Source organism: Petaurus breviceps, unplaced genomic scaffold (assembly GCF_028583685.1).
Source record: "Petaurus breviceps papuanus isolate PSGF00001 unplaced genomic scaffold, PetGlider_PUasm1.0 131, whole genome shotgun sequence".
In the NCBI taxonomy this organism is placed as follows: domain Eukaryota; kingdom Metazoa; phylum Chordata; class Mammalia; order Diprotodontia; family Petauridae; genus Petaurus; species Petaurus breviceps.
Genome location: NW_027185674.1, coordinates 5,817,476 through 5,832,136, shown reverse-complemented (window position 1 = coordinate 5,832,136; position 14,661 = coordinate 5,817,476). Strand labels below are relative to the sequence as shown.

Sequence of the window (14,661 nt, the reverse complement as noted above, 5' to 3'; positions counted from 1 at the left end):
ATAGTGATCTTCCTATGTAACAGGAAGCATCCAAATACCAGAATTTCCTTTTGCATCCACCAGTAATACTACAGTGTCAATGACAATTTGGAGAAAAATAAGTCATTTCCCTTTGACGGGCACAAGAGAAAGAGAAGAGTCATAAAAGCACAGATATAAAGTAAGCCAAGACGACTTCAGAAGGATTTGTCAAAATTAGATAGATCTGTGAAAAGTTACTCATTCAGCAAAGCAGACTCTTACACAGACTGTGTGGGCATACTTTTTTCTAGAATAGTTAATTGCCTTTTATTAGAAAAAAAAGTTTATTTGACTATTTACATAATTTTATTGCTGTGTATTACAACCAAAAACTTACTTTTAACCAGTTTGCAGAAGTCATCCAGCAAATAAGAAACAGAAATCATTTTTGAAAAGATGGCAACATGGCTGAATATATTTGATACTCAGAGTATTTTATGAATAAGAAAAAAATTTGTCAAAGCTAAATTTACTTCTTGCTGCACATAATCTTTTTTTTCTTCCATTTTCAGAAGGTAACATTGTCTTTTCAATAAATATCAAACTAACTGGCAATAAAACAGATTCCATGAACCAGAGATGCAAGAAAAAGTAGCTCTGGCTAATTATTCCTGTAGTCCCATGAATCCTTTTTAGTCCAAGGAGATGATGTCTGGAATGTTGTTCCCACTGCTGGTGTTTATAACCCCCGTTTCACTCCTGCCTGATGAAGTAACATGAGTGTTGCCTTCTTGGGGGCTTGTGGATGTGATGATGTTTCCAGCTGTGCTGCTTGTTGACAGTGTTGAGGAGAGACTATCCAAAAACATAGGAGGGCAGTACTGCTTGAAACAAACAATGATGATGATGATGAGATTACACTGGTTTTAAACAGAGCAGAGAACTTCACATTATTTCAGTGGCTTCTTTCTACCCAGCAGAGATGAAAATTTTCCCAAGGCTTTCTTCCTAAGGTGGCATTAGTTAACATAATATTTTGTTTTTAAGCATTACTTACAACTAAACTAGAAAGTCCTACTAATATCATCAATGACCAGTTTAGCTTAAAACTCAAAATATGCACTGAATAAATATTTGTTAATTGAGCATTAGCCAGACAATTCTGGATAATGTTAAAGTAAAGAGCAGAGAGAAGCTGCTACTTCAACATGGCTTAAAGGAGTATCTTACATATTCTGGAAGAGTTAATACAGGGTTACCTTCCGTGATGCTAATTAAGTAAAGTGGCCTTAAAAATTCACCTGTTCTTTCACTGGATGATAATCCAGAATACCATTCCTCCTCTTCCCAACTACTGAATAGCTAAGAAGCCTTTAAAGTCACCTTCAAATGCAACTTTCCCTATGAATCTTTGCCCAATTCCCCCATTTAGTAATCAATCACTTTCCCTCTTAGACTTCAAACAGGACTTGTTTCTATGTATGTTGTTATAAGACTGTGTGCTGCTTGAAGGGAGGAATCATATCTGATCTAAACTTTGTCTTTCACTCAATGCACAGAATACTGCTCTATATACATTAGGCATTTAACAAATGTAACTAAATTTAATTGAATATTGTACTCTGTGCACAATTATGACCCCAGGGGGGCCTTTTCAGTACTGCTCAGCAATCCTTCTCTTCTCTCCTCTTCCTGCCTTTCTCATATCTGCTCTCTTTATAAGGCCCTCAGCCAAAAAGCACCTCCTACAACTTAGAACATAAGTGACCTTCCACACTGCTTTGTAACAACGAACACTATCTGAATGAATGGCCACCTCTTCATTACTTAAAATATTCCAAGACAATTCTCCATGTTCTTCTTTTCCCCTCTTACCTCAAAGAAAAAGGCATCTGCCCCTCCCTATACCTTGGGGACAAGCACTTTACCTCAGCCTCGGATCCCATCTAACCTAAATTTTCATGAAGCAGGGAGCATTGTAGCTAAACTCTGTACCCTCCCTAAAGACTAACAGAGTAGATATTTAGTAAATGTGTGCTGTACTGAAAGCTGGCCAGCTGATTTCAGCTGTGACACATATTTACTGACACAAAAATAACTAAACCACTCCTAAAATAAAATGTTCATTGAGATACTACATAGTAAGAGCAAGAAATGTATAAAAGCTATAGATATTATATGACCTGTGTATTTTATATATAAGTAATAGTTTATTAAAAAAACTATTAAAACAAATAAAAATCTACAATGCACAGAATAGATACCCTAGTTTTTATTGCAAGTGTAATGATTTCTGAAAGGAAATATGTAGGCTTCTTCACAAGTATTATGCTGGCCATACATGATACCTATTTTAAGAAAATGGAATATTTTCACTATTTAAAAATATCTGGGCTCATTTAAAAAGTGACCATATACCAAGTGAATCTTGGGGGCGGCTAGCTGGCACAGTAAATGGAGCACCGGCCCTGGAGTCAGGAGGACGACCTAAGTTCAAATCCTGCCTCAGACACTTAACACAAAAAAAAACAAGTCGTGTGACTCCTTCAAAAAGCAAAAAAACCAAAGTGAATCTGTAAAGTTCCTAAGTAACTTCTCAGAACTATAAATGCAACTATCAAATGTTTAAAAGCACAGAATAACCTGGGGGCAACGGCAGGAATTAAGTCTCTCAAATCATAGGGGAAAAATATCTTTTAAACATCATAATCTCTTTGTATTCCTCAAGGCCTAACTTTACTATTAAAGCTCCCTCATTGGTTCTTTTTTCTAATCTGCTGTAGTAAAAGCCTGTGTCATCCTTTATTTGCAAAATGGTTGCTATAGATATGTTATTAGCAAGTAACATGTCTAGCTTTTTAAATGGCTGGAGACGGCTTTGTGGCTGATCTATCCATTCTATGTCCATCACTTGGTTCCTCTTCTTTACCCGCCCAATGGAATGTATTTTGCTTCTAAAATGGCTATGGATTAAGTGCACAGAAAATACAGTGAAACAACAGCGCTGACTGGCTTACATGAAAATGAACTTTCATTATGACTACTATCCTCTTACCAAACTACCATCAGCTACCAAGTTTATTCGATCAGAGCTCAGTAATTCAATTTTCACTCCCCAGAGTCGATGAGTCTGATCCAAAGGAATGTTCACAACGAAACATGTAACCCCTTCAAATCTAAAGGATTTATCATTTGTTTAGATGCTTTTGCCCCAGAACTTAATGGTACAATAGTTACTGGAAAGTGAAAACTCTTCCTACAGGGAATGACTTAGATTTCATTTGACTTGAAATGCTTCTAAGCACAGACCCAATATTCCCATTGCTCAAACCCGACATGGTCAAGTACACAGTATCAAAGTATAAGAGAGGCAAATTTTATGTCATTGTGTAACTGAATAAGAGTCAGTAGATATCTTCTGCCATTTTTTTTTCTCTCCCCTTCCCCTTTCTTATTTACTTTTCTTTTTTCTCTTTTGCGAAGGCCCTAAACCTGATTCTGGCATGCATGGCTATTGCTATGCCTGGACCATGACATTCTAGCAGAGAGTTACTTGCTATCTTAAATAGAAAAAAACAGTGTATAAAGATTTGCCTACTGTAATCAGAGATACATCGATTTATACGACAGCTTTATAAACATGGTTGAATAAATCCTATTGATCAGGTCTCTCAGTTCTCTGTGTACTATGTGGTATATTTCTAATCCTAGGTCAGTTTTACCTGACCATGTAACAACCCCCCAGGGCTACATTCCCCTCACATTCCTGGCTTCTTCGTGCTCAAGAAATATACACATGCTTAATTTTAAGCTAAGGATATGTTAAAAATTATATAACAGATAATGAAGGTTAAATTACCTCAATGAGCATGAACAAATGAATTACTAGCTCTAAAGTTATACTACTTGTCAAAATAACAAATTTGGTCTCTTAATTTAAAGCATCAGAACCAAATGAAATGCAAATTAATTGCTAAACCGAAGTAACATACCTGTGGATCAACTGGAATTAGGGAAAGAAAATCCAAACCTAAAATTAAAATGATATGTTAGCAGTAATCTTTTCTATTTAGAAGACAGGAATTAATTCTAAAAATCCTCGTTTTTTCTAAGCCATTTAATATTCAGCGAAACTAGGAGGCAGCTAGAAGGCTCAGTGGATAGAGTGCTGGGCCTGGAATCAGTAAGATATGAGTTCAAAGCCAGACTCAAGCACTGTAACCCTGGACAAGTCACTTAACCTCCGTTTGCTTTAATCCACTGGAGAAAGAGATGACAAACCACTCCAAAATCTTTGTCAAGAAAACCTCGTGGACAGTGTGGTCCACAACGTTGAGAAGAGTTGGATACGACTGAAAAACAACTAAGTAAAACTTATTACTACTCAAGCTATTAGAACTAGTACAATATCCTCGACACGACTTTACAAATACTTGGGGAAGTATCTCTAAAACATATTAAGAACATGTAAAAGTTCCCCATACAAGTGACATATGCATCTCCCTGCCCAAATGTTTCAAAGAAAACTTCAAAAAAATTCTCAATTTTGAATCACATTTTGTGTAGAACATATCAGATAAGTCAGTCATTTACACAATGCATTTAGATTAGTGCAAACCTAGAGCCACAGAAACCAGAGAAAATTAAGCTGTGATAAAAGATACTTAACCACATTGAAAATTTACAACAAGAATTGAAAATAAAGACCAATCTACCAGACCCATTCATCTTCCATTAATTTCCATTCTACAAACATTTATTAAGCAATTATTATGTGCAAAGCTAGGTGCTAGGGATATGGGCTGCTAATGGTACAGGCATCTGAAACAGTCTCCCACAGCCCCTAAGCTGAGAACAGCTGCGGTCATTAATTTTCAGAGTGGCACCAGCAAGAGCAGTTGAACTGTTTTATACAAGGCCCTGGCATACTGTCACACAGGACCAAGAGATGTGAAGCACTGACATGGGGCCTAAAGAAAAAAGACTTCACCTCTCCCTGCTTAATATCTATGAATTTCATATATGTTCAGTATCTTTATGTTATGTATGTTATTGGCACACATCAGCGTGGATGTGGATGTGCATATACATGCATATATCTATCTATGGGGCTTCTATTTCTTTGGTACTTGCTCCCCACTTCCAGGTAGGAGCAGTGTTTTTCACACCATATATATTTATATAACAGGTGATCAATGGGAGTCAAAGCTGATAAACTTTAAAAGTTATCTGCTAAAGCATATAATTTGAGCAGTTTTAAATGACACCCTTCCAGGTTATTGTTTGTAAATGCTTCCAAAAGTATTTCCAAACAAATGATATCAATTTTCAGTCCTGGAAAAGATCTCTGAGATCACTTAATCCAATCCTCTCAGAAAACTAAAGACCTCAGAAGATGGAAGTGATTTGCCTAATTATTATGACTAATTAGCAGGAGAACCAAAAGTAAAACCTAGGTCTCCTAATTTTCAATTTCAACATTTTTGCCAAAACATCATGATTTGAATACAATGAGCTAAATAGAATCTATGGAACTCATTAAGTGTCCAAATCATATTGGGCCAGAGCAACAAAAATTGAACGAATGCTTTGATAAAACAGCATGATCAAAATTCAGGAGAAAGTTAGTACTTAGGATACAATAAAAACCTTAATCATTTCAGTTGTATCTGTGTCTGACTCTTCAAATGACTCCATTCAGGGTTTCCTTGGCAAAGATCCTAGAGTAATTTGCCATTTCCTTCTCCAGTGCATTTTACACATAAGGAAACTCAGGCAAGTAGGGTTAAGTGACTTGCCCAGGGTCACTTAGTATCTGTGACTGGATTTGAACTTAGATTTTTCTGACTCTAAGCCCAGTGCTCTATCCACTGGACTACCAAAAAACTCATTAGAGAAAAACAAACAAACAAACAAAAAACTAGGGACAGAGCAATGAATAAAGCACCAGCCCTGGAGTCAGGAGGACCTGAGTTCAAATACGACCTCATACACTTAACACTTACTAGCTGTGTGACCTTGGGCAAGTCACTGAACCCCAATTATCCTCCAAAAAGGAAGGAAGGAAGGAAGGAAGGAAGGCAAAGAAAAACTTAGGCCAAATTACTTTCATGTTCTTTCAATAAATGGAAGTGAAAAAGAAAGGACTACAGCTGATCAAATGTATCCTGGAGAGAAGAAAGGCAAAGCAGTAGTAACTTATGTAAAATTCAAAGATAAAATGTATTATCTAACAAGTGTGTCTGTGTGCTCTGAGTGGGGAGAAATTTGAGAAGGGCAGCATCCATTTGAAAATATGAATTTCACCTGGGAAATCTTATTACCCAGACAATTTAAACAGCCTCAGTTATATTTCTAAATGTTATAGCTGACATTCACAGAAAAAGACAAATTTAAATGTTAAGCATTTTGACTGTGGAACCAGCTGGTACATCCTACCCCTTTTAAGAAAACAGGATGAACAGGGTAAAGCAAGAGGGGGGAATAAAACAGTACTTGTGCAGTCTTTATAATGAATAAAGAATATGCTGACACATTCTACTGATAATACAAACCTTTATTCTTACCTCTTATACAGCTTACACCAGTAAATTCTTCATAAAGGATAATATATCTTATGAGAGAGAATGTGTGTGTGTGAGTGTGTGTGTGAGAGAGAGAGAGAGAGACAGAGAGAGAGAGAGAGAGAGAGAGAGAGAGAGAGAGAGAGATCCTCAATCAGGGATTGATCTTTCTGCTCTGAAAGTACTGGGAAGACAGTGATGACAGTAGCTTACATTGATAACATTTTACATCTATTACTTCATTTAATCTTTGGATCAATCCTGTAAACTAGGCGAGATAGATATAATAGAATTAACTGCACTCTAGATGAGACTGAGTGACTTGTGAAAATTCACAGAATTTATATGTCGAAGCCTAAGACATGAGACTGAACAGTCATCTGGCTTCACATACAGTTTCTTACCACTACTTCACTTGCCTTCCTCCAAGGGATCAGGACACAACCTATTAAATGACTGATAGATGTCATCTATAAACCTTGAACAATGTTATTTCATTTAAGATTATTAGCTGGATATCTTTTAGGGGAAGAAGCATTTATTAAGTGCTCACTATGTGCCAGGTACTGTGCTAAACATTTTCCCAACATTATCTCATTTAATCCTTGGAACAATTCTGGAAAGTAGGTGATATTTTTAGACCACTTTACAACAGAGAAAACTGAGGCAGATGGAGATTAAATGACTTGCTCAGGGTCACACAGTTAATAAGCTAATGGCCCCAGTAATGGCTAGATCACAGATTCCCTGATGAAATGTAAGATTAAAATTTAAATAGCTAATACTGCTGCTCTAAAACTAAGTTTGTCTTAAAATACGCACTTTCAAGTAAGAGAGGAAAATCTTAACAAAATACATTACCTGGCAAATCTGAGGAAATACTTGATATTGGAGTGTGGTGGAATGGCACTGAGTAATCTGTTAATGAAGGTGGAATGGCAGCATCCGCAGTCACATTGGGCACCCTGACAGTGGATGGCTGGTACATGAGAACCCTGTTTTAAATAGTATGAAAAATTACAAGCAATTTGGCTGTTAGTTTACAGGAGAGGAGAGTAGGACCACTGGTCATTCTCAGTGGCAACACAACTATACAGTGGCTACACACAACATTGTACTGCATTCTAATCTCATCTTTCATAAGTCTTCATTATAACATGAATGTATCTTGTTTGTCAGCAGCAGCTGTGACATAAGAGCAAGCTGGCATTAAGAGAAAGTACAGTGCTAGAGTCATTCAGATATTTTCATCCAATAATATAAACATATAAATACATAGGTAGATACATACACGCATGTTAGACGTATGCTTTCATTGACATATGTGTGGCTGTAGAAGGAAATTTATTTTGAATAGCACAGCCAGAAAAATTTTCTCAATTCTGACCAGTTCTGATCCTACCACAGTAAACAGAGATCTGGTTTGCCTCAGTAAGCCACTAAACCCAAACTCACATGGGGCATGGTGTGACAAACAAATGCTAAGCAGTGTCCTGTGTCAGGCTAATGTTTGAGACCTACGTGCCACCTAGTCTTCTGGAAGATCTGCATTTTTCAAATAAACTTTTTGGCTACTAAAAATACAAATTAAACAGATAAAATATTACTATCATTTCAGTATAAACTAATTAAAAATATTCAGGCTTAACAAGATTTTCTTTCATTCCTCTAAATACTTGATAACTATTTTCCTTTTGTTGTCTAAATTAAATGCATTATCACTTAAGCCATGACAATTCATGGGACATTCACAAGTAAGAAACACATCTTGAATACATTCAGAAGCTACACAATTGCTTTTTGCCCACAAAGCTGGCAGCAGCCATCTTGCCAATGATTAACACTGCTAGAGACAAAAGCATCGAAAGAATACAAAACATTGTCCATTAATGCTGTAAGAATTACTGAATCCTGAAAGAAGGAATCCTAAAGATCATCTAGTCAAGCCCATTCTTTTCCAAAAAATGATACTGAAAGGGGTGGCTAGGTGGCACAGTGAGTAAAGCACTGGCCCCAGAGTCTGGAGGACCTGAGTTCGGTTCTGGCCTCAGACACTAACACCCCCCCCACACACACACACACAAAACTAGCTGTGTAACCTTGGGCAAGTTACTTAACCCCAACTGCCCTCCAAAAAGCAATCAGGATGCTGAAGTCACAAGTAGCACAATTGTTTGACCAAAGTCACACAGATAAGTTAGCAGCAAAGTTGAAGTCAGACCAAAAGTGTCTTGTTCAGAGTTCCTCCCATAGTACCCCACTGATATGTGACTACTATTTAAATGACTAAATAATGAAGGTAAGAACCAATAACCTAGAAATAAAATGGTTTGCAAGTTCTTACTGCTCTAAGAGGTTATCTCAGCAACAGGGCTACAACCAGTGCAGTTGATTTTAAAATGAAAAGAAATGCATCTCTTGGTTGTGTTGGCAGTGCAAATAAATGATGCCAGGACCCTCTTTGAAAACAGTAGCTTAGAGATGCATTTCTAATCATCTTAAATTAATTCATTCAATTAGTTTTCTATTAAGTACTTACTTAATAGAAAGGCACTGTGGATACAGAGATAAAAGAAAGACTAGTCAAGGAATTTAAATTCTATGGGGTTAAACAGACCTTTTGGAGAACATGCTCAGCAGAATTTATTTGAGGTGACAGCAAAGTACTAAGGGCAACAGACAGAGCTTTTACGGGATGAGAGCAAAGGCTGCCTTCCAAAATACGACTTTATTTAGTTAGGAATAAAGATTCCCCATAGGATGCCATCTGATGATCTGTTGAAAAGCACGCACTATGATGAAGTCATATAGAACAAGGTAGGAAAAAGCAATGGGGTAAGAATGTGGACATAGAGCTAAGCACACTTTTTATTTAAAGTTTATTTTTTTCTTCCTTGAGGCAACTTAAATGTCGATCTTGAGGAACAAGCTGAAATTTAGATAAATTTTAATGCTTAAAGATTTGACTTCTTTTTAAAAAAAATCATTCTTAATAGCCTATCAGATTATGTAGAGATTTTAACAAAAATCTCTGGGTATTAAGGGGTACAAAAATACTTTATCTGTCTTCATTTCTCTTCCTTTACCTTAGTTCCTTATAAGCTAGAGGAATTTTTCTTTTAATCAGGGTCTCAACCTAAACATCCTGGCTTTTATTTAGGCAACAACTTCCTCTCTTATATTGGCCCTTCTCTTCTAACTGTACAGAGATGGCAGAGTATTGTGACAGCAATTGAATTAGATGATCTATCCTGTGGAATCAGTGAAGACCTGCACCTATATGTAAAGTTGTGCTCTCAGAACACGATACACACACACACACACACACACACACGTTTCAAAGTTAAAACATGTTTGGGGTTCTGACTGTATTACCAAATTGTGGCATGCATAAATATGAGATTAATATGGGTGAGAATACATGTTTCAGTCCAGGGGGCAAAAGTTACTTGTTACAAGTTAACCCTTGCACTTGAAAATATGAGTCTGTTACTTCATAACTGGTCTTTTCAACGGGTAATGTCACATAGACAGAATAGCAGTAGAATGCAATTCAAAAGACCCAAGGAGTGTTTGCTACTACTTCTCTGTGTGCCAATGGACGAAGCACTTTACCTCTGAGCATTAATCAGTTCCATCATTCGTCAAGTGAGAGGGTGGCAACAGATGGTCTCTAACGTCTTTTCCAGCTCTAATGGTATGGTATATTCTATGGCCAAAATGAGGTGGCAAGTGTACTGACAATCAGAAAGACAAGAACTCTTGTTCACCTAAGGATTCTTAGAGTAACTCTATCAGGTATGTGACGCACTTGTGAGGACAATGAAAGTCCGCGACTTACACGTTCCACGGCAGATGAACCGGATGTAAAGTTTCACACTTCAATTGTATTGTTTCTAACAGAAAGCAACCAGAAGTTGGTTGCCAGTTTAATACTAAACAAGAATTACCAATGTCTTATGATGAGAGGATGAGTTGTCTCAGGAGGCTCTCCATTACTGGAGATTTTCAGCAGGAGCAAAAGTGTAGATCAGCCTTATCCCATTATGGGAGACCTTAAATGGTCTTTAGTGTTCCTCTTGATTCTTGTGTCTCTAAATCTGTGAGTAAGTAAAATTCCTCATGTCCTTCCTGCACTTGACTCTCTCGACAACGCTACCGAGAAGGCTACCGAGGTACAGGTACTTCCACCAGAGGGCGCTGTACTTTCATAGGAAAAACCTCAGGCTGTATTTCTGTGCATTAGGTGATAAGACATATTCTAACTACTTAGTGGAAATGTATATCCTGGTATTGCCCAAAAGTACTGGGTTCCTGACAATCTGTTTCAGGTGGGAAGATGTACTGGGAAAAGTCACAAGGAAGCTCTGTTTCAGAATAACAAAGAAACCAAGTGAAATGCTTCCATTGCTTTGTATGACGTCTTTAAAACTAACCTAGGTGTGATGGGCCTATGAAAAACTAAAAATTTTAGTGTTTATGAAATTACTTTTACTTCATAAGGAGGGTGATCATTTCTAGTACTGGGAAAATACAAACTACATTCCAGTAGTTTGCATGAGGGTGGAGAGTATCAACAATAAAGATGCCCCCTGGGACTTCTCATAAAGGCCCTTCAAGAAGGGAGAAGGGAATAAGAAGCAGAGAAAGGGAGGGGAGAGGAGAGACTTCACAATTCAAGCTGAGGATAAAAGGGAGAAAGAAGCACTAACTCTTCACTGAAGCCAAGGCCTGGTACTGTCTCATTCAGAATTTAGTCTCAGGGGTTGTAGAGAAAAACAAAAACAAAAACAAGCCACCTAAGCTGTGCAGCTCTCTCATTATCCATTTAATTTCCACATTCCTGGCTCCTTCCACTCCCCTCCCTCAATACACTGTCCCCAAATGAAACGACTGTTCAGGTATGTTCACTTTATTCCTTCTACACAACTCAACTTTGTTCATTCCCATTACCCTTTGTCAGTCCTACTTCAGAACTTAAGTTGAAAACAAGGGTCTAAGTGGGGATAGATTTTAGCCCTTAATATAATGTGTTGAAATTTCCTCAAAACTCTGAATTCAGGAACGGCTCTCCCCAAATCAGTTGTCTTTACCAAGAAAAGAAAGCTCTACTTGTCAGCACATCCATTTCTCCATGCAACCTGTGTTGCTAATCATGCTTTGGTTAATCTTTAAATGATTTTCAATCCTATAGCTTCCCTGTTAAATTCCAATAGGAGTGAAAACTATGAAAACAATGTCAGGGCTAAATCCAGAACCAAAGAGGCAATCATTTAACCAAAGTAGTTCAATATAACACATCTAATCTGTCTTTAGAAAAACCACCTCTTGGGCCGCTGGTGGCCCCGGAGTCAGGAGGTCCTGAATTCGATTCCGGCCTCAATCACTTAACACCCACACAAAAAAACTAGCCGTGTAACCTTGGGCAAGTTACTTAACCCCAAATGCCCTCCAAAAAGGCAAAAAAATAAAAAAAAAGAAAGAAAAACCACCTCTCTCTCAGAATCCCACAGCAGGTGTCCCAACTCCCCAGATCTGCTTCTGAGCTTGACACCTCTGCCTCACAGAACCTCTGGAAGCTTTTGTGTCACTACAACACATCTCCTCTAGGGGTTATATTATTGAATTTTTTTGTACACAGAAATTGTTTTTGATAATCAGTTCCACCTAAAATATCCTTAACAGTAGCCTCTATTCATCAAGTCAGATAGATATGTTTCCTTAGCCTGCTGCATTTTAAAACAAGAATTCTCCCTAATTGTAGTCCCTGCAACTGCTAGAAAAGGGACCTCATAAGCTCCAAGGGACAGCATTGCATCACTTATTCAAAACAAATGTCACGTGCCAATTTTTTTTCTACTCACACAGTCTGAAAAGATGTTCTTACAGTTGTTGAATTGTACCACAATACTCTCTCCACGCAGAACAAAAAAGCTCTTTCCTCATCAAATTTCAAAATTAAATCACTCAAACAACAGTCATGGAGGAGGTTCAGATCCAGGGTTGAGCCCACATGAGTACTCTGCCTCTGAGGAAACACTAAGGAAATCTGTGAGAAGGTCTGATTAACTTTCTTCAAAGAGGTAGATAAACCATCCAGACTTTCAAAAAGGGGACAAAAGTAAGCTTATAAAAGGGCTTGATTTCTGGTAAATGTTTTTGACACATTATACAAAGTATATTCTATAAGCATTTAGCAAAGGGTCGTGACAGTTCAGAACAGGTTTATCAAGAATAAGTAATTGCAAACCAACTCCATTTTTCTTTTTTTTGGACAGGATTATTGGAAACGTTGTAGACATCAGGCGAATAAAGTACTCAGTGCATTATCTGGATTTCAACAGAGCATATAAGAGTCTCTCATAATCTTTATATATAAAAGAGAGAGAAATGGGCTTTATAATAGATCAATATGAATACTGCAAGATCCTTGAAAAGGTCATTTTTTCTGGTCTCTGTTCTCCATAGCCTAACATGGTACTTTGTGCATACTAGGTGCTTAAAAACTGAACCGAATCTGCAAAGAGGCCTCTAGTAGAGTGTCTTTGGCTTTGGGCAAATTCATCATTTTTATTAATAAGCTGGATGAAAGCCTTATCAAACTTCAGATGGCTCAATGCTGGGATGAATTAGTATGATTGACGATAGAACCAGAAACAAAGACAAAAAACTGACTTGTCTAGAGCAATGAGTGAAATCTAATAAAGTATTCAGTAAGTATAAATGTTTCCAAATTCATAAAATGAAGAAGGTGGACTAGATGACTTCTAAGGTTACTTCTTGATCTAACTCCATGATTCTGGATTTCAAAAATTAAAGTATAGGATGGGGGAAATGTGATTATATGACAGTTTCAAGTAAAAAGATTTAGGGGTTTGAAACGGACTATGAACTCACTGAGTAAACTGTGTTGTGGCCAGCAAAGCTGTCAGTGAAACCTAAAGGGGACAGAGAGGAAAAGGATTGAAATAGAGGATAAATGAGAGATTCTTTGTCAACCATAAAGGTTAAAACAAAAGCACCTCAATGCCCATAATGCATTTATCCATCCTATAGATATCTATCTCCTATATAAGCCTCAGCTATTAATATTTTCAACCTTACTAGCTACCTTCTCAAGAAAATAAATCCTATGCATCTATTACCTGATATAAAAACTGTTATCTTGCCTCAAATTTATCTTTCTGAATTGTTATGGGGATACTCACCATTTCTAATTTACTGGGATTTGACAAATCTCTATTTACCTACCCAATGGTTCTATTTTTAGCCTTTGTTTTTTCATTCACCTGAGTACTTACTGAAGGCTTCTATCTAGGCTCAGGCTGAGGAGGCCTAATCTTTTATAGTCCGCTCATATACAGCAGCCCCTATCTCTCTTTCGTTCATTTTACTTGCCTTTTTCTGGTCCTCCTGTAGTTCAGTTATCTTCCCTGAAAAGATGTGACAAATGTTCAGACCTACTGCACAGGGATATTATGGAGAAAATGCTTTGCAAACCCTCAAATAAATGTGAGCTATTATAATCATTCTCCTAGAAATAGGTGCACTACACCATAGCTTCTGGAACAAGTTTCCAGAAATTCTGACAACATGTGACACTTGACATTTCGGTCACAGAAGCCAATCAGGTTGAAGTCTTCCAACAAGAGAACTCTATAAAGAAATCCAAGCCCCTTTCCTGAATCTGATTATAATCAATATTTACAGCTCGTCATTGGCATGTGTGTTTCAAATATTTCTCTTTAAATGCATTACTTTGCTTATATTAAAATGTATATGCCATTTTCTCCAAAAGATAGTGAAATGTCAAAACAGGCAAAAGCAAATTTGGAAGATTTCATGGTGTATTTCCTCTTCCTGATCCACACTAATTGCTCACTTACTTTTCTCCACCTACAAGTATAATTGATCCTTTATATTTTTATTGTCTTTAAGTCAATGACACAATAGTACTACAATTTCATGAAGAGTCAATTTTTTTTATTGCCTTTGGCAAGCAAAGGCTTTAAAGTTCTACATATATTGCATTCAATTGTTTTTTCTTAATCATGACTACATACTTCCTTATAGAATAGGTTAAGTCAGACATTTTTTCCTGACATAGAACAAATTGTCTTTCTCCCAACATGACATG

At 37.1% G+C, this 14,661-nt stretch overlaps 1 protein-coding gene across 4 annotated transcripts in view; it reads right to left on the bottom strand.

Annotated features, from left to right (window-relative positions):
* Nucleotides 1-251: 251 nt before the first annotated feature.
* The window catches only part of PIAS2 (protein inhibitor of activated STAT 2), a 93,186-nt gene continuing 78,776 nt past the window's right edge, over nucleotides 252-14,661 (bottom strand). For 2 of the 4 annotated variants that reach the window (XM_069104778.1, XM_069104793.1), the window contains 3 exons: nucleotides 7,386-7,519; nucleotides 3,954-3,991; nucleotides 252-845 (listed from right to left, as the gene is read on the bottom strand). In XM_069104778.1, the coding sequence (XP_068960879.1) occupies nucleotides 654-845; nucleotides 3,954-3,991; nucleotides 7,386-7,519 (364 nt within the window). In that variant the 3' untranslated portion in view covers nucleotides 252-653. Of the gene's footprint in view, nucleotides 846-3,953; nucleotides 3,992-7,383; nucleotides 7,520-12,388; nucleotides 12,564-13,421; nucleotides 13,463-14,661 lie in introns of those variants that run through there. The other 2 variants (XM_069104784.1, XR_011171723.1) reach the window with 2 other exon arrangements.